This window comes from Mobula birostris, chromosome 20, assembly GCF_030028105.1.
Source record: "Mobula birostris isolate sMobBir1 chromosome 20, sMobBir1.hap1, whole genome shotgun sequence".
Taxonomy (NCBI): Eukaryota; Metazoa; Chordata; class Chondrichthyes; order Myliobatiformes; family Myliobatidae; genus Mobula; species Mobula birostris.
Window position 1 is genome coordinate 11,733,434 of NC_092389.1, and position 20,246 is coordinate 11,753,679.

At 42.4% G+C, this 20,246-nt stretch overlaps 1 protein-coding gene across 7 annotated transcripts in view; it reads left to right on the forward strand.

Annotated features, from left to right (window-relative positions):
- nectin1b (nectin cell adhesion molecule 1b) overlaps window positions 1-20,246 on the forward strand; it is a 548,976-nt gene that overhangs the window by 210,417 nt on the left and 318,313 nt on the right. The window contains exon 6 of one of the 7 annotated variants that reach the window (XM_072238133.1): window positions 11,665-11,724. The exons of the other annotated variants lie outside the window; for them this stretch is intronic. Coding sequence (XP_072094234.1) covers window positions 11,665-11,684 — 20 coding nt within the window. The 3' untranslated portion in view covers window positions 11,685-11,724. Of the gene's footprint in view, window positions 1-11,664; window positions 11,725-20,246 lie in introns of those variants that run through there. 7 annotated transcript variants of the gene reach the window in all.

Below are 20,246 nucleotides of genomic sequence, written 5' to 3' on the forward strand. Positions count from 1 at the left end.
TCCTCACTTTAACCATCTGCCACAAGCTCTTGGAATAATGGTTGGTGTTAATACTATGCTGTCCTTAGAAGTATCCTAAAAATGTATATGAAATAAAAATACAGTACAAATGTTGCCAATAGATGTGGAAACCATAAAGCAAATTTGTTTGTGTTTAATTTATTTAGCATTTTTTCCATAAATGTGGAAGTTTCAGCCAATATGTTCATGATTCCAGTCTTGCTACGTCGAGAGAATCGTGTCTCCCATAAGCAGTTTTATTATGAGCTGCAGCTCCATACTGGGACTGTTCTCAATAGTGTTGAGATGCATGAAGATTTAAAGTCTAATTCATTATTATTAAAGTATTGCAGTACTTGCATTGCAGTGCCTAGTGAAGCCTCACTGTTACACTTCATCCCCAGAGCTGTCAGGAGACTAAATCAATTCATTAGATTCTTAGGTTACAAGGGACAATTATTTTTTTAGAAGGTAGAGAAAATTGTGATTTTTATTCCTCAGATGGTGACTCACATTTCAAGAGAATCATGTGAACTGGCAAAACTGAGTACAAAATTAAACTTCAAACATTGAGGATTGCAGGTTAATAAGTGTGAATGTTAAGGTGGGGTATAGGAGTGAATGTTTCCTAATGAAAATAATTTCAAAGACTTCAAATTGCCATTGAATCATCTGCGGAGTGAGGGAATTGAGGGATATTCTAAGAAGCTGAACAGGATTGATCTTGTACAAGAGACAGACGTATTGGCCCAAGTAGTTGTTCCCATTACTGTTTATATTTTCAGCATCTGGTTTATCTGGGAGTGCAATTTGAGATTGATTCCAGTTCCCAATTTAAAGCAATGTGTGAAGCATGCAGAAATTGTGACCTATTCCATTATTAGAGGAGACTTACAGAATTAGGCATGTTTTCATTGGTGAAAAGAAGATTGAGAGTGAAGTGATTTTGGTCCTTAAAATGCTGAGCATGGAGAACAGCAGGATGTTCAATTTAAAATGTGTTTGTGGAATGAAGGGGAAGCACTAATGTGGTCAATGTCATCAGGCTGGAGCTCGGGTGCAGTGTTTATCTTGAGAGTAAAGCTGTCACTTTCGTTTCTCCGGGAGTGTTTTCAAAGATGGGCGAAAATCCAGGGATGTTGTGTTGAAAGGAACTGCAAAGCAAGGAGAGGCAGCTTAGAGACATTTGAGAAGATTTTTACAGAGCTCATCAAAACGGTGAAGACCCTGAAAACTCCAGACCACAGTTCTGCAGTGACTGAAAGTGCAAATGCCGGTGACAGAGCAGAGAGAGTGTGTACAGGGTGTGAGGCAGTTCAAAGTAGATTTATTATCAAAGTACCTACATGTCAGAATCGGGTTTAATATCACCAGCATATGTTGTGAAATTTAATAACTTTGCGGCAGCTGTACAGTGCAATACATGATAAAAGAAAAACTGAATTACAGTAAGTATATAACATGGTTAAATAAGTAGTGCAAAAATAGAAATAAAAAAGTAGTGAGGTAGTGTTTACGGGTTCAATGTCCATTCAGAAATCAGGTGGCAGAGGGGAAGAAGCTGTTCCTGAATTGTTGAGTGTGTGCCTTCCGGCTGCTTTACCTCCTTCCTGATGGTAGCAATGAGAAGAGGGTGATGTGGCTGGTACCCATGATGGAACTGACTGAGTTTACAACTCCTTGCAGCTTGCTTTGATCCTGTGCAGTAGCCCCACCCCCCCAATACCAGACGGTGATGCAGCCAGTTAGAATGCTCTCCGCAGTACGTCTGTAGAAATTTGCGAGTGTATGTCACTGTATACTACCCTGAGATTCATTTTCTTACACAGTAGAACAAAGAAATATAGTAGAACCAGTGGAAAATTACAAAGCCTGACAAATAATGTGCAGATACAAAAAAAATCATAGCAAATAAGTAAATAAATAATACTGAGAAGATGAATTGTCAGAGTTATGGAGGAGGCCTGAGGTAAAGTGGAGTGAAGTTGAGGAAAAAGTTTGGAAATGGCCTATTCTGAGGTTAATAAGTTCAGTGGGATAGGACCTTAAATGTGTAAATCTGTGGGTCCCCAAATTCTGTGCAAATTAGTGACTATAGCAAGTGTAACAACACTGAAGGAACTGGCATCATCGCTGGCATATCTTGCTACCAGGCCAGCAACAACTGGGAAGACCCACGCAAAGGGGTTATGGACATTCTTCTTTCAAGAGTCTCCATGCTAAATTTAATCTAGGTTCTAGCCGCAACAGACTGCCATGGGCATGGTAGCCAAGAAGCTTTCTATAGTCAGCTTTGCTGCTATTGTTCAGTGATGTTGTTCTTGACTTTGTGTCTGTAATGTAGAAGACTTGTCCAAAAAAGCTGTAATAATCCTTCACGGTCCAGTTCTCCAGGACTTGAAGTAAATAACAAACCGTCTCACCTTATCAGTGATGTTGTGTAAATATTGAATACATGTCCTTTCCCTCCTTGCTGTGGTGCACTCGCTACGATTACACTTTATGATATTTCCTAGATAATTTAACAATCAACATCTCACCCGCTTGCCAGATGCCACAGCCCATCTCCCAGCTGTTGATCCAACGGTCAAGAGCTCTGGCAGTAGATAAGTTTTTTTTAATATATAATCCTTTGCATGAAACAGTCAGCATCTCCTCTATGTGATGATTAATAAATCTTCCAATGGCTCAAATACTTAACTAAATTGCTCCAGTGCAGGAATAGAGCTGTAGATTACAGATTTGTGTGGGGAGAAAATTATCTCACCAATAATGTTGTTCTTCCGCTGCTGTTAATTTTGTTCACATCCCAGTATCTTAATGCCCCTCGGGCTTTTAAATAACTTATTCAAATGTCAGCTTTATCAAGTTCACCCGTAATGACTCATGGTGGGATGGGACCCTGCAACTTTTAAGCCTGCCTGTAAATTTTACGCCTCTGGGCTTTCAAATTGGAAATTAGTTTTTTTTTCTTGTCACATGCACCAAGATACATTGAAAACCATTGCTGTGCATGCCATCCATACACATAATTTAAAAACGTAAGTACATCGAAATGGTACACAAGCTGGCAACATTCTGGCAATAATATAAATGATATCGCCGCTGGTTTTGAATCTGGCTCTTGGTGGGAAGCAGCCACATTCATCAGGCAGAGGGTAGGGGATGCAATCAGAAAATATCTGAACTCTACTGCCAGGGTGTGTGTATCTGTTCACTCCAGTTTGGCCTGGGACGAGGGAGGGAAGTTGAACAGATTTGTATTGTACATTGACCTGGAAAGGGCAGTGATGAAGGTAGTATAAATGGGATTACACACAATGCTGAAGGAACTCAGCAGGTCAGGTAACATCCATGGAAAAGAGTAAACAGTCGAGGTTTTGGGCCGAGATCTTTCATCAGGTCTGGGGGTTGTGGGGGGGGGGGGGGGGAAGACGCCTGAATTAAACGGGGAGGGGAAGGAGGCCAGCTGGAAGATGATAGGTGAAGCCAGGTGGGTGGGAAAGAATCTGATAGGAGAGGAGAGTGGACAACAGGAGAAAGGAGAATAGAAAGATAAATCTCCAGCTTCTGCAGATTTTCTTGTATAAATGGGATTTCAGGACAAAGTGATCAGATGGAAATGATGGGCATGATGAACCTAATGGGCAAAATGGAGTCCTACACGGGAGGGAAGTGAAAGCTCTTGGAGTAAGTTAAAAGGTCAGCACAACTGCTGAACTGCCTTATGTTTTGTGGGATCTAGATTCTCACACTTACCCATTCTCCACATTTCATTTCCACCCTCCTGCTCTCTATCATTATTCACCTTTACTGTGCTGTACTGTTCAATGCTTTAGGGAATTGAGGTACTTACACTTCCCCATTCCCGGCACCTCCTGCTCTCAGTCATCGGGGTTTCTCATTGACTAGTCTTTGTCTCGAGCGCGTCAATTCTGACTTACACAGTGATCCTTCCCCTCTGAGGGACTCTGCCTTAGTCTGATGATTGGCTTCATTACTCATCATTGAGATCATCTTTTCAGAAAGCTGCTTGATCCTCTGAGCCAGAACAAGACCTGTGTGTGTGTGTGTGTGTGTGTGTAAGGGCTTTTTGGTCACCACATAAATTTTCAAAGGTTGTGCTTTTACATTAGATTGGAACTGACAACCTCTGCTCTTGCTTTAGTGCTGTAATAACAGATCAGCTCATATAAAGTAGCTACCTGAATTCACATCATAATTGAGTGAAAAGGGAATAAATTCACTTTCCATTTTCCTGCTTTGAAAACTAAATGTGCTCGAACACGTGAATCCATTCAGAGCTGTTGTTAAGCCCAGTTATTGCCACACAATTCCTTGAATTACTTCCAAATAACCCAACCCCAGTGGAAAAGGATCCTGCTGATACCACAGGAAATTCGATTCTGTGTTCGTTGCTTCACTTCAACCTGCACTGCCTGGGCCTGTGTAAGCAGGACATGAATGAAGAGCCCAAAAGATGGAGGGGGCGTAGGTTTTTCCATCACTAAAGAATTGGTCTGGAAAGGGACTTTGCAGTTTGTAGACAAAATTACCTCTGTGGAGCAGTGAAAATCTTCCATGTATTTAACAAGGCTCAACAAAGGCAGCCACTTAGCTGATCACATCTGTGTCAGCCAATAAAGAAGCAGTTTTGGTTAATCCTCATTTTAGCAGGTCACAGTGCTCTGTTCCCGTCCGGGGGTGCTTTTAAACTCATGAAGGTTTATGCTTCCTCTGTTAAAGAGTTCCAGATGCCGCCACTTTTGGGGTAAAGTATTTATTTCTCTCTAATATTTGCCAATCAACTGAAATATGTGCTTCCCCCACCCCAACCCAGTTACTGAATCCTCAGGCAAAGGACCATGATCCTGCCTGTTCACCAGCTTGTTGAGTTAGACCTCTGGGTTTTTGTTATAGAACAGTACAGCACAGAAAAAGGCCATTCAGCCATCTAGTCAGTGCCAAAACATTAATTTGTCATGTCCCATCGACCTGCACTGGGATCATAGGCTTCCATATCTCATCCATCCATGTACCTATCCAAATTTCTCTTAAATGTTGATATCAATCCAGTGTCCCCCACTTGCGTTTGCAGCTCATTCCACACTTTCACCACCCTCTGAGTGGAATTCCTCCTCATGCTCTCCTTAAATATTTCACCTTTCACTGTTAACCCATGACCCAACCTCATGGGGGGAAACAACCTCTATCTATACCCCTCATACTTTTATATACCTCAAACAGATCTCTCTTTACTCTCCTACGCTCGAGGGAATTAAGTCCTGAGTTATTCATTCTTTCCCTATAACTCGGGTTGTCAGATCCCAACAACATCCTTTGCTTGGACCTGCCATGGGAGTGAGGGTCCGACTGATTGATTTTGAAGTATGGACAGCAGCGTGAAACACCAGATTGTGCCCGTACGCATACTGCTTAATCCTTAAGCAAATCTGCACAGGCCACAGGATTAACCCAAACACTCTTTGTATAGCATGTATAGTTGTAGAAAAAGTTCAAGGCTGCAAGATGAACCTGAACTGGTGGGAGATCTATGCTATGAAGTAAATGCCCTCTCCCCTTAAGGTAGTGGAGTTCTGTTTACCACAGAGAGCTTTCTGTATCCAAATAAAATCTGAAATACTACCAGAACATTCAAAATGACTGGCTGCTACCACATAGGAGTTGTGGTTATGGGCAAGATTTCTGCTCCACACTTCAAGAATAGGAAGTATCATTACTTCAGTAGCAATAATTCTGGGATGTATGCAGTAACGTATCACATTGTAGATGGAGGCCATACAGTCCATCTTCATGCTGTTCTTCAAGGTAACAATCCCATTAAATCTTTTTGTCCTTCCTTGTTACCTTGTATCCCTGCAACTTGTTCTCTTTCACACATTGTCCACCAACTCACCTTTGATTCTTTTTGTCATTAACCTCCCTTAAGTAGTAACTTACAGTATGTCTTTGGGATATGGGTGGGAACCGAAGCGCCCCAGGAAATCCATAGGGGTCACAGAGAGCACATGCGGACTCCACACAGATGACACCCAAAATTTCAGGAGCTGTGATGCAGCAATACTGACAATTACACCCCCAGTCACAGGTCAAGTGAAACAAATGTGGAATCCTTTAGCAATACATCAGATTATTTTGACTGATAGGCCAATCAGCACAGCTGCTCTTTGCCAGTGGTATTACTTCACAAAATCTTTCTCTCATTCTAATTAGCTCTTCCCAACTTGCCCTTGCGTTCTCTCTCCTTTTGGTGTGCGTCAGCACTGTCCTCAGATGGGCCAGTGCTTCAGCCATTCTACGTGTATGAGTTCCACTGCTGAGAAATTCAGTTCCAGAGAGCAGTTTTTTTCAGCATTATGAAATTAAAAATTGATTTCTGTTACTCCAGAGTGAAGCACAATGACTAACCGTTTCCCACACTTCAGGAAATTCATCCCGGTATTTTGAGGCTCAAATCACCCTTGTGTCATGACTTCTGCATCAGTGTGGGATCATTGTGAGAGGGATATGGACCGTGTTGTTTTAGGTGCAGCTATCAAGAAGTTTGTGAATCCTCATTTACTGGTGTTCTGGGAAGTCCCATTGAGCATGCACCGAACCCCTTCATCTCTCCCAATCCCGGTGTCAGCTGAATGCAAACCCTAATTGTCCTCCTGATCTGCTGCTGTCCCATACCATCCATCTGATTTTGATTTCTCTTTGACCATCACTCTACGACGCTCTTCACCCAAACTCTTCTCGACTCATAATGCATTGGGCCTGAAGCGACTGTCTGTCTTTGATGCAGATTTGGAACAGCGCTCATGAAGCCTTGGGCAGGGGGTCAAAAATTAAAACTGTCATTGCTTTACTGAAGGTGTGCTAGAACTTCTGGCCCCTCATTCTCACCAAATTTAGAAAAGAAGATATTTTCTCCATCTGTTGCCAGCTATAGTGAAACTCTGATCAGTTGGCATCTCTGGGACTTAAGATTCAGATTTATCTATTTCATGTACATCGAAATGCATCAATTGCATTAACAGTCAAGACGGTGTGATGGGGGTAGCCTGCAAATGTCACCATACATTCTGGCACCAACGTAGCATAGCCAACAGGCTCAGCAGAACAAAACAAGACACACACACATGCACACACACACACACACACACACACACACACACACACCCCCCCCCCAGAGCAGGATGCCTCTACACATCCATTCCTTGGTTTTGAACTCTTAGCCATCTGGCCTCCAATCTCCAGTCCTTGGCGCAGACTCTCAGACTTGACACCTCTGGGCTCACCGACTTTAGTCTTTGAACTTTCTACCTCCAGACTTGCACCTGAAATAAGGTTCCAATGGATTTGAAGTGAAAATGAGGAATAGAGGTGGGCAGTAAATTTAAAGGGAGAGTGGGCAACAGAGCCCTGAAGTGTTTAAAGGGAAAATGAGTGTCAGGGGGCCTGCTCAGTTAAATGCTGAGCCATTAAGATTTCCCAACATTCAGATAGTGAACTATTGGAGTTTTGCCCTATTTTAGTTCTGCACATTTGTGAACTCATCTGCAGGTGTTGGTTTCCTTACATCTGTCCTATACAACCACTTCCCAAATTAAAAGCATCTTTATCTGGTGTGTTTTTCTCTTTTTTCAAGGAAAAAGTTAAATTGCTTGTTCAATATTTCCTGCCTATAATATCCTTTCAACTTGTAGTAGTGCACTTGTAAATCCTTTCTGCACATTCTTGTATGTTTCAACCTTTTGTAAATGGAGATGGAAGCTGGACGAGATTAGAGATTAGCTTCATTTGTCACGTGCACTGAAACATACAGTGAAATGTATTGCTTGTATCAAATCAAAGAGGATTGTGCTGGGTAGCCTGGTGTCATTACACTTCCAGTGCCAGCAAAGCATACCCACAGCTCACTAACTGTACCTCTTTAGAATGTGGGAGGAAACTGTAGTACCTGAAGGAAATCTACACAGTCATGGGGAGAACATACAAACTCCTTACAGATAGTGGCGAGAATTGAACCCCGATCTTACAATTGGTGCTGTAATGCGTTGCACTAATGGCTACGCTACTGTGCTCTGTTCCTGTATGTGTGGTTTTACACAAGTTCAACAATCTTTTCCCCTACCACCTCTCTCCACCACCAACACTGCTTTGTATTTCACATATGAGGAAATGAACCCCAATACTACCTGATAGTTAAACTTAAGTTGCTATACTTTAGTGATTTAAGTTACTTCTTCTCATTCTGGTCTTCTCACACTATTTTAGATTCTTCTTGTGCCTTAAAGTAATTAGTGTTCCCCAATTCTCTCTTTAAAGAAACCATATTCCATATTGATGAGTTAACTGCTCACCCATTTGTTCCCCTTCCAGAGTTTTAGGGCAACTTGATGCATTGTTTGCAGAATCCTCAAATTTGATAGCAACTGCGTCTTTGAAGACACCTCTCAGATGCATGACTTTTGCTGCCTAGTAGGTCAAGGTCAGCTTGCAGATAGGAATGCCATCATCTGCAGGTCCATCTCCTAGATGCACACAAACCCTCCCTCCCATCCTGCATTTGAAAATGTATCACTGGACTCGGATCCTCCAACTCCCTGCTCAACAGCACTGGGAGCTTGTGCCCACTTCTCAAGGATAATTAGAGTTACAAAATTGCTGACTTTGCCAACAGAGCTTATCCCATAAATGAATGAAATGATATTCAGCAGCATCGCCCTCATTCTATATTCCAAACTGTTTGCATTTATGATGGGCTGCTAAGGTAGTTTCCACCAGTCATTTCCACTCAGTGTCAGCTGTAGACCTTGTAATGTTTGTCAGTTGCCAGGCAGTATCTGATAAAACAGTTAAATGAGTTTTTGTTTCCATTTCAATGAGTTAAAATGACATCATGGTAAGTAGAAATTCCTACTACAAGATATTAAACCAATTAAAAATTCTAGACTGAATGTGCACAGGCCCCAGTAGTGTTCTTGAGTTAATGGTGTTTAAGAGTTGGTGCAGCACTTCAGTGTGAATCAATTTGATTGAAGCTGAACCTCAAGTTATTCAAAAAGCACTTATTTTCGGAAATAATAAGCTGAACGGATCTATTAGGTCTCCTATTAGTCTGAATTTTCAGAAATACAGCACCTCAAGCTAATTTCTTTTTTAATGCCAAAGACATTGTTGTCACCCCACATCAATCCTGATTCATTCCTTCTGGTTGTTTGTTTCTATGTGTGGACGTGTGAACCACTGCCTCATCTATTTCACCCTGTCCCCAGAAAAATACAAGCGAGGGCAGTGATTGTATTTGGAGCAACATACACAAAATGCTGAGGAGCTCAGCAAGTCAGCTGGTATCTATGGACAGCAATAAAGAGTCGCTGTTTCAGGCCGAGACCCTTCAACAGGACTCAAAAGGAAGGCGTACAAGCTAGAAGGTGATAGGTGAAGCCAGTTGAGGGGATGATGTGAGAAGCAGGGAGGTGATGGGTGGAAGAGGTAAAGGGCTGAAGAAGAGGGGAATCTGATAGCAGAAAATGGACTATAGGAGAAAGGGAAGGAGGGGGCAGCAGATGGAGGTGACAGGCATGTTAGGAGAAGAAAAGAGTTGGGAGGGGAGCTAGAATGGGGAATGGAAAATGAGAGAAGAGAAGGGTGAGGAATTGTGAATGGGGAGTAGCGTCTTAACGGCCACACAAGTGTATGCATCTGACGTTAGTTAGAAGCTGTTCGGCAACAGTCTCCTGTCCCAATTAAGCAGCATAGTGTCCCAAATAAATAAAGGAAATCCCAGCCATTTTCTCGATTAGGCTTTGTTCTTTAAGAGCTGCCCCAATTAACCGATGGCCCAATTAAAAAATGCAAGTTAGTCTAACTTGAATTGGACTCATTCCACAGGAGGAATTAAATACATAGTTGAAGCTAAGCTAAGGTGCAGTTTAAAAATTTAGCTTTTGTCATTTTGGTTTGAATCAATTCAGCTGGGTATCAAAGATCCTATGGCATTGCTCAAAGAAAGGGATTAGAGCTGTCAAAACCCAAAAGCTGCCCATTCTTCACCCCTGCAGATTGTAAAACCTTGTGGTCCCTACTGTTGCTACTGGGCTTGTTTTTGGACCTTCATTTCAAAACTGAGCACTGTAAACATTGTAGAATTCTGTATAATTATTTGCAAATCCTAGATTCTGCACAGAATTACAGATCATCAAAGCAGTGTTTCACAAGAATCATCAGCAGAGATATTCGTGAGTTCCTTGAAGAACATGAAAGAACTAGTTCGGGATTATATTACAAATCATCATCTTGCCTGGGTATTGTTCTTGTACTCAGTACGTTGCTTTTACACCCCACCCTTTTCCTTCCACTTCCAACAGCCAAACAATCACAACATCTCTCTTTCTCTAACGATTAACCCATGACTGACCTTGGTTACTACAGCTGAATTTTCCCCCTGTAACAAGTAAGGGAAGAACAGTTCCATTTTTGTACTTTGAGGGTGCCCTAGTTTACCTCTGAACCATCCTCCATTATTAGTAGAAAGATCATTGGAAATCTTTCCCCCTAGCAGAGGCGCCTAAAATCAGATTGCATAGGGTTATAAGTTAAGAGTTTTGGAGGGGATGTGAGGAGGATTTTTTTCCCTAGAGGGTTGTTGAAGTAGGGAACACTCTGAGTGGATTTTGGAGGCAGACATTTACGTGGCATCTTGGTGAGTACTTGAATCACCAAAAGCTACCGACCAGGTGCCGGTAAACGGGTTTAACATAGATACTTGCTGGTTGATATGGGCTTTCTGGGTCTGTTTCTGTACCAGCCCTTGCAAAAGCTTACTCGCTCTTCTTCCCCCAAGTGCACCAGATGCAAAATCTGCAGCTACAAACCTCATCCTAAATTCCTGCTTGTTATCTCTACCCTCTAAAAACCTCCTTCATAATCTTCTTTTCCAGCTTACCTGAAATCATTTTCAGTATAAATCATTATTGCTTTTTTCACAGTTTGTTTTATCACAACAAGGAAGCTTTGTCAATTCGGGTTACAAAACAGTATTGAATATATTGGAATCTATAATTGTGCTTATCAAGCAATATATAATACTAGGCAATTGCCCAAATTATAATAATTCTTTTGCTGTCTAATGTACCAGATCTGCAATCATTAATTTTATTGAGAATTTTAAGCACTCAGTGATTAGTGGGCTTTTATTTACATGAGTCACTGTGAGGATTTTACCCTGTGTAGAGACTTTTTCCTTCACCTCCCACTCATTTGCTTTAATCCGATCTTCAAGAGTGCATTCACTGTAGTGTAGATTTTGCTATCCAACTCACAGCTACTGGAGATTGCTGTGTGTAATTGTATTTTAAAAACAGCAGGAACTTCCACTAATATAGGGCCTTAAATTGAGCAAAACAGATCAAGGCATTTCAAAGAATCGTTGGCAAAGAAAAGTTGACATCACCACAGACACAGTGTAAAGTTGGATGATCAAAGCAAATGGTGCTGGAAACGTTCAGCAGATCAGATAGCATCTACGGAAGGAGAAACAAGGTTAAGGTTTCTGATAGACAATGATTCCTGATATGAAATGTTAATTTTGTTTCTCTTTCCACAGATGCAGCCTGACCTGAGTGTTTTCAGCAATTTTTGTTGTTATTTCAGATTTCCAGCATCTGCAGTAAAGAGCATCTTGGAAGAGGAAGGAGAGACAGAGGTTTAATGGGGAATCTCCAGAGCTTTCCTTGACTGAAGGCGTGAAATCTGGTGGTGATTAAATTTGGGGATGATCAGGGGGTCAGAATTGGAGGAGCTTTGGGAGTTTAATTGTTTTAGACTGCAAGGGAAGACATCATTAGGATTAGACCATAAAAGCAATGTTGGTAACCCCCATCACCCTGGACATGCTAGCATCAGGGAGGTGGTACAGGAGCCAGACAGTCCACACTCAACATTTTAAGAACAGTTTCTTCCCCTCTGCCGTGGCAAGGCTGAATGAAAATTAAGAAACCATGTAAGCTGAAACATCAATTTTTGTCTTAGTTCCTACACACACTATTTGACCTAAGTATTCACAGCATCTCTTTAAGTGTAAATTCAGGACATTGCTCCTTGCATGTCAATGAGCACATTGATGAATTGGGTTTTGGTAGCTGGTAATATCAGGGCAATAGATTTTGAATGACTCCAGCTTATGAAATATAGAAAAAAGAAAAGCAGGTCAGTAGTGTCTTCAGAATAGTTCCATAGCCCAAACCTAATAACGCCCACACTCGCACCCTTAAGCTATTGCTATAGCATGCATCGGCAATGAAATCATCGGGGCTAGCTTCAGTCTCTTCACAAGACTGAAAGGAAGATGCCTTGTTCAATCAGGTCACACAGTTCTGTTTATTTTTGCTTCACTGGACAAGATCAGGGAGATCCCAGTAATGCAGATTGTGTGTGTGAAAACTCTACCCTTCTAGTCATTAGTGCTTTATTACCAATCCACATGCGTCCAGAAGATCTGTTTTATTTAATGTGAAGTATAAAGTTTGTGAGTTCTGATTGGGTTGTATATTGCACTTGTCACAAATTCCTCTCCTTTCGTCTTTCCTTGTGAAGCTATAATGTAAATTGGCAAGCCTTTGAAGCTGTGTGTATCATGGCTGCACACTCTGATCACTTGAGCACTTTGAAATAAGCTGTCTGTTTGAAGCCAGATTAATGATGCAATGGGCACTTGTATTGCTGCTCCAGAATATGAGACTGATTTCCCCGCGATACCAACTATCTCCTTGGATCATATTCATCTGAAATAAAGAAAGCATGGAAGGACTGATAATTATGAGGCTGAATTAGACTGTACACATTCTCAGTGTTATCCTTGATCCCACGCTGACCTTTGAGTCACACAGTAGTTGACCTACTTCTATCTCCCTGCACCACTCAGGCGTACCCATGCTTTAGATTTAGATTTATTTGTCACACGTACATGAAAACAAACAGTGAAATGTGTCATTGAGTCTCACCTCAAATGCTGCTGATGTCCTCATTTGTTCCTTTGTTACTTCCAGATGACTCTTCCAACCATTTCTCACCGCGTTTCTGTCTACCATAAACCCGTGGCCAACCAGAATTCTGTTGCTCATGGCCCCAAAGTGTATCTGCATCGGCTGTTGGTTATGATTGTAAAATTAGCTTCATTGCTCAGTGACCAACCCTTTAATTTTTAGAAAAATTTGCTCTTGTCCATTTCTGGCTTCTTGTGCAGTACCTTTGTCTTCTTTGCTTTTCAGTACCAAGGGCCTGAGTTCTAAGGCACTCCATGTCACTCCTTCAAGATGCTCCTTAAACCCTTTACAATTTCTGCCAGCTCCACTGTGAGCTTTAATTTTTTTTTGTCTTTCACTGTACTGCTGACACAAAACAGCAAACTTCTTAATGTAATAAAGTTCTCGACGTAACTCAGTGATTCTCCCTCATCACCATCCAGGGACCAAGCTTCCCCTTCCAATTGAGGTGGAGGTTCACCTGCATCTACTCCAACTGCCCTCCTGCATTTGGTGTTGATGATGTTGCCTCCAGTAGACTAGAAAAGTGACACATGAGCTAGGTGACTGTCTCACAGAGCCCTGTGCTCTGCCTACAAAAGACATCTCCGGCTTCTACATGCATGCCATTTTAACCTTCTTCCCACTCCCACATCAACCTGCCCATCCTTGACCTTTTCTATTGCTTCAAGGAGGCCCACTGCAAGTTGGAAGAGCAACTTCTCATGTTGTACTTGGGTAGTTTACAGCCAAATGGTATGAAGATTGAACTTTCCAATGTCAAGTAACCCACAACCCCCCTTCCCATCCCCTCCCCCCCCACCCCACCTGGTTCTATCTCTCCATTATCCCCTCTCCAACTGGTTCCATTTAACATCTCCCAGCATCTGTCCCACCCCTCTCTCACACCGCTGTGTGTAGGTAATCATTCCTCTTTCTTCAGCCGAAAGGTTGGCGTACATCTTATGCCTGCTTGACTAAACAAGGGAAAATCTGCAGATGCTGGAAATCCAAGCACCACACACAAAATGCTGGAGGAACTTAGCAGGCTAGGCAGCATCCATGAAAAAGAGTACAGTTGATGTTTCGGGCTGAGACCCTCCATCCTGCGGAAGATGCTCTCTGGCCTGCTGAGTTCCTCCAGCTTTTTGTGTGTGTTGCTTGCTTGACCACTTGAGTTCTTCTGGCATTCTATTTATATTTCCAGATTCTAACATCTGCAGTCTCTTTTGTCCTTGTCACACCTTCTTTGCCCAGACTTTTCTGCTCTACTGTGTCCTGATGCATCGCGTCCATTTTGTGAGGCAGTGGTCATGGGTTACCCCTCTAGTGCAGGGTGTTTTGTCAAAACCATGTACAGCTGCCAGGATCTGTGGCTGATGCTGCTTTTAGGTTGGAGCTGTACGCGGTCTGGGAGGGGGAGCAGTGGTGGAACCTGCTGCTGGAAAGGGAGGGTGAGGGTTGACACAGCAACTGAGAGCAGCAGCAGCAGCAGGGAAGCCACCCTGCAGCCAATCCTGTGTTGCAGCATTGTGTCATTACCATTGTAACATTGCTGCCAGGAACACAATATAAAGGAAGGTCAAATCACAGTGAGAGTTAGCAGGCGATGCAAGTCACTGACTTGCAATGACAAAGATTTGCTGCTCAGTGAAATCAAAATCTGCACGTAAAACTTAGTAACATTCAGGACTGCTGTGTTATGCACAGGGCACATGCAGTTGGCTGTTTCATTTACCATGGAATGTAAATTGCTTGTGTCTGCCTCAAGGAAGCCTGTAAGAATGCGACTGCTGTACCAGGGATTATCTGTTATCCCCTAGTCAGCAACTAATGGGCTAGTTCAGGGCTGCCACACTGGGAAAAGGTTGCTATTTTACTAGAATTTGCCACAAGGCTCCTTGTCACACAAACTGATGCCTCACCCTGTGGGTCTGCTCCAGAAGGATTCCCTGCTTTTTAACTGTTGTAGCTCTTACACTATAAAATCAGCAAGAAAGCATTGGTTTTCCACCCTGAGGAGGCTCCCTGCACTACGGGAAAAGCTAAGATTTTGCCTTGTAAATTGTGTTGCCGGGACAGCGCATCAGATTTCCATAAGCATCCAAGTGGTAGGCCAGGCAGGTTCCACCACCCCTAAGTCCAGGGTCAAATAGGTGTGGGGAAAAACTGTTGGAGCATAATTCCCTTTTATAATTGAGGGACTGATCATACAGACAACTTACGATTGCTTTTGGAGCCAATTGACTATTGAAGAGACACAAAAGACTGCAGATATTTGAATCAGCAGCAACGCAGAAACAGCTGGAGGAACTCAGCAGGTCAGGTAGCATCTACAGAAGGAAGTGTCTGGACCTGAGACATCAGCTATCCATTTCCTTCCATTGTTCCCACCTGACCTGCTGAGTTCCTCCAGCCACTTTTTTTGTCTGCTGTCAAGTTTATTGTCATGTGCACAAGTACAGTGAGGTACAGATACAATAGAAAAACTTCCTTGCAGCTGCATCACAGTCACAGCTTCAGACAACACACAGAATATAAATTATATATTGTACATAAATTAAACAAGGCAGTGAAGAAAACGGCTGTGCAAAACAAACCATTAGTGCAAAAACACAATCCGAAGCAACTGGTAGTATTTATGAGCTGATGGGGGGGCAGCTTTATGAACCAGGAACTATTGATGTTCTTTGTGTTTCTGTGGCTTATCCCACAGAGGTATAACTGCCTCAGCAACTTTTTTGGATTAGAGATTGCTGCTCATGGCACATCTAACATTGTTCATCCTTCTAGCACTGTGAAAAGTTTGTGTTTTGGCAGTCCATGGTTTCCTTGTCTAACTAAGTAACTGAGTCTACAAAGCTGTTGATTCTTTACTTCAGTTAGAACCATAGAATTGAAGTTAGCCATTTGGCCCATTGTACCTTTACCTCTGTAATCCAGCAATTCAACCAGTCTTTTATCAATAACCCCACACTTATTTCTCCATCATTATCTATCCTATTTCTTTTGAAAACAGTGAGTCATTCTGATTCAGCCTTGCTTTAGACAGTTAATTCCACATCAGGACTCTGCATTGTTTTTTCTTTCTGTTGCATATTTGTTTTGCCAGTCACTAACTCTTTTTCCTTTGAATTCTTAACTGTTCCACCAATTGGAACATGCTGTCCTTATCGATAAGCTCAAGAGCTTCTGCAGATGCTGGAAATCCAGAGTAACAAACAAAATGCTGGAGGAGCTCAGTAAGTCAGGTAGCATGTATAGAAAGGAATAAAGAGTCGGCATTTCACGCCAAGACCCTTCATCAGAACTCTCTTTATGAATTTTGTCCTGACACTTCATTCTTTTTAAGCAGCCCAACCTAATGTTCAGATTAATCGAGGAAAGAGTAGGTAGTTCTGCCCCCCAAAGTCTTAGTTCCATTTTATTTAAATCTGTGGTAATTTTATCTTGCCTGCCAAAGCACTTGGAGAGAAATTCCATTTTTCAGTGGCTTTTCTCCCAGCTATTTCCTTTATTTCTTCCTTCCCTGTGGGAAGCTTCTAAACTCCATCATAAATACAACTGTGCTTTATATATTTATATTTGTATAACAGTTTTAATATAGCTAAAGATCCCAAGGACACGAGAAAGATACCTAAAGAAATTTGACAACAGCATATTAAGAGGTATTAGTGCAAATTACCAAAAGTGGTTTGAGGGGAGTCTTAAAAGAGAAGTTGGCGAGATTTAAAGAAGGAATTCTGGAACTTGGGGCCTTGGTAGCTGAAATTATGACTGCTACGGGTGGGGAAGGAGCAGGGATTCTGGGAGGAACAGTTTGGCTAATAGAGCTGCTGGTTCACAGCCCCAGAATCTGAATCAGGTTTATTATCACTGAGAGATAGAAACATAGAAAACCTACAGCACAATACAGGCCCTTTGGCCCACAGAGTTGTGCCGAACATGTCCCTCCCTTAGAAATTACTAGGCTTACCTATCTAAAAGTCTCTTAAAAAACCCTATCGTATCCGCCTCCACCAACATTGCCGGCAGCCCATTCCACACACTCACCACTCTGCGTAAAAAAAAAACAACTTACCCCTGACATCTCCTCTGTACCTGCTCCCCAGCACCTTAGACCTGTGCCCTCTTGTGGCAACCATTTCAGCCCTGGGAAAATGCTTCTGACTATCCACACAATCAATGCCTCTCATCATCTTATACACCTCTATCAGGTCACCTCTCATCTTCTGTCATTCCAAGGAGAAAAGACCGAGTTCACTCAACCTGTTTTCATAGGGCATGCTCCCCAATCCAGGCAACATCCTTGTAAATCTCCTCTGTACCCTTTCTATGTTTTCCACGTCCTTCCTGTAGTGAGCCGACCAGAAATGAGCACAGTACTCCAAGTGGGTCTGACCAGGGTCCTATATAGCTGCAACATTACCTCTCTGCTCCTAAATTCATTTCCATGATTGATGAAGGCCAGTACCCCGTATGCCTTCATGAAATTGTGATATCGTGAAATTTGTTATTTTGTAACAGCAGTACAGTCCAACTCATTAAAATTACTGCAAGTTACAGTAAGAAATGTAGAAAGTAAGTTGTGCAGAAAAGAGAGCGAGCTAGTATTCATGGATTTATGGATTGTTCCGAAATCAGACAGAGTTCCTAAAACATTGAGTGTGTGTTCACAGGCTCCTTCCTGAACCTCCTCCCCAATGGTAGTGTTGAGAAGAGGGCATGTCCTGGATGGTGAGGGTCCTTGATGGTGGGGAGGTTAATGCCATTAAGGGAACTGGCTAAGTCTCCAATCCTCTGCACTGTTTTTTGATTCTGGGCATTGGTGCATCTATTCCAGACAGTGTTGCAACCAGTCACATTGCTCTCCAGGGTACATCTGTAGAAATTTGCTGGGGTCATTGGTGACGTACTGAATCTTCACAAACTCCTAAAGAAGTATAGCCACTGGCATGCCTTCTTCGTATTGCATCAGTATGTTCAGTTCGTTTCTCATCTCCGATGTTGTTTGTGGAGTTTGCACGTTCTAACTGAGACCATATGGGTTTCCCTTGAGCGCTCTGATATCTTCCCACATCCTAAGGATGTGTGGACTGCCGGATTAATTGGACACTGTAAATTGTCCCTCGGGTATAGGGGAACGGTGGATTCTAGTGTGGAGGAAGGGGTAAAATTAATGGGAATTTGTGAAGAACAATATGGGATTAGGGTAAATGGATGTTCGAGGGTCAGTGTGCACTTAGCAAGCTGGGTGTTCTGTTTGGATTCTGTATGATTCCGTGATCATTAAAATTCTGGAATGACGAGCCCACATTATTAGAGCCCAGGTATTCTAAGTTAGAGAGTTAGAGGAGATTGTAGTGATGGGGAGCCATGAACCACTGGAGGGATTTCAAATGAAGTGTGAGCTTCATTAACTAGTAGCAAGTTTCATTAGCTAGTAGCCAATGTAACCATTAAGTGCAAGAGCGATGGGTGAACAGGACAATGCAGGTTCGGACCTGTGTGATATGTTGCAGCCAGAAGGAGGTCACAGAGGTAGAATAGAGGAGAGGGTAGCAGAGGGTAGGAATAGTTGCTATTAACAGGCATGAGTGAGTGCCTCAGTTACAAATACATCAACCTTAGTGCTTACCGATTCCCACCAACTCGGAAGTTCAAAGCAGATTTATTATCAAAACATGTATGCAGTGTACAACCCTGAAATTCGCCTTCCCACAGACAGTCACGGAGCAAGAAGAGCCATGAAACCAACCTGCCCAAAGAAAAAAAATGAACATCAAACTCCACCCCCCACACAAAAAAAATCGCGCAAATAGCAACAAAAAAAACGAGCGAAAACACAGAATATAAAGATGCAAAACCAAAAGGCATATTTCAGTATAGTTCAGCTCAGCGTTCATGGTCCGCAGGCTGCCCCGACTCAAAAATGGCCTAAAAGTAGGAACAAAATAGAGTGACCAGAACTAGAACACAGCTGCAAGGCCCGGAACTTTGGATCATAATATTTTTTTTCTTGGAAGGCTCCAAGTTTTGTCTTCCCTAGCATTGTAAACTCTAATCCCAAAACCTCAATCCGTTCCACCATCGCTGGCCTCATGAGCTTCCTGATTTTATTCTAAAGGTTAGATTGGGCTATTTGTCATGTTTATATTGAAATATACAGTGAAATGCTGTGTTTCCTCGACAACTAACACTGTGAGGATGTGCTGGGGGCAGCCTGAAAGTGTTTCATGGTTCTGGTGCCAACATAGCTTGCCCACAAAATGCGCCTTTGTAATGTCGAGGAAAACGGAACCACTCAGAGGGAACCCATGAAGCCACGGGAAGAACCTACAAACTCCTTACACAGAATTGAACCCCAGTTGCTGGTGCTGTAAAGGGTTACACTACCCTGCTGCCACAGTCATTCAGTCAGCCGTTGACAGCAAGGTCCTAATCTCCAGTACTCCCTCTGACCCAAGACACTGCTTGAAACCTGCCCTTTTTGACCTTACTGCCCGTCATTTGATTTAATGTCCTTCCTATGACTCGCTGTCACATCTTGGTGGACAACTGTTCTGTAAAGGGCTAGAGAATCTTTTAGGGTGATAAGTAATTGTAAATAATTGTGGTCAGATCATGCAGTAAAAGAAAGCAGTTTTATTCATCATCAAGAGAAAACAGTCTTGTCAGAATTAACCAACAGGTCAGATCTGTTAGAAAATCCAACAGTGTCTTCTAGTGATTACCTTAAAAAAAAGAACACTTGTCCAGCAAAATAAAGCATTGTTGCATTTTTAAGTTGGGGCAAATGGATTTCATTGCAAACATTTTAATCTGGAATGTGCTACCAGAGGGGTAGAGAAGGTAGGCACTCTCACAACATTTAAGAAGTATCTGAATCTGTCTTTGAATCACTGAAGCAGGGAGCTGGGATCAATATAGATAGGTTCTTGATGCTCAGCCTGAACATGGTGGGCTGAAGAGACTGTTTCTGTGCTGTATGTAATATACAAACATTGTCCATGGTCCACTGACAGTCTTCCAACAATTCGCCCTTCCATTTCTCTCCTCTTCCTAAGATGCTCCTTGAAACATATGCTGGTTGACCATAAAACATAGGAGCAGAATTAGGCCATTCAGCCCATTGAGTGTGCTTTGCCATTCTATCATGACCAATTTATTATTCCCCTCATCTCCATTCTGTTGTCTTCTCCCTGCAACCTT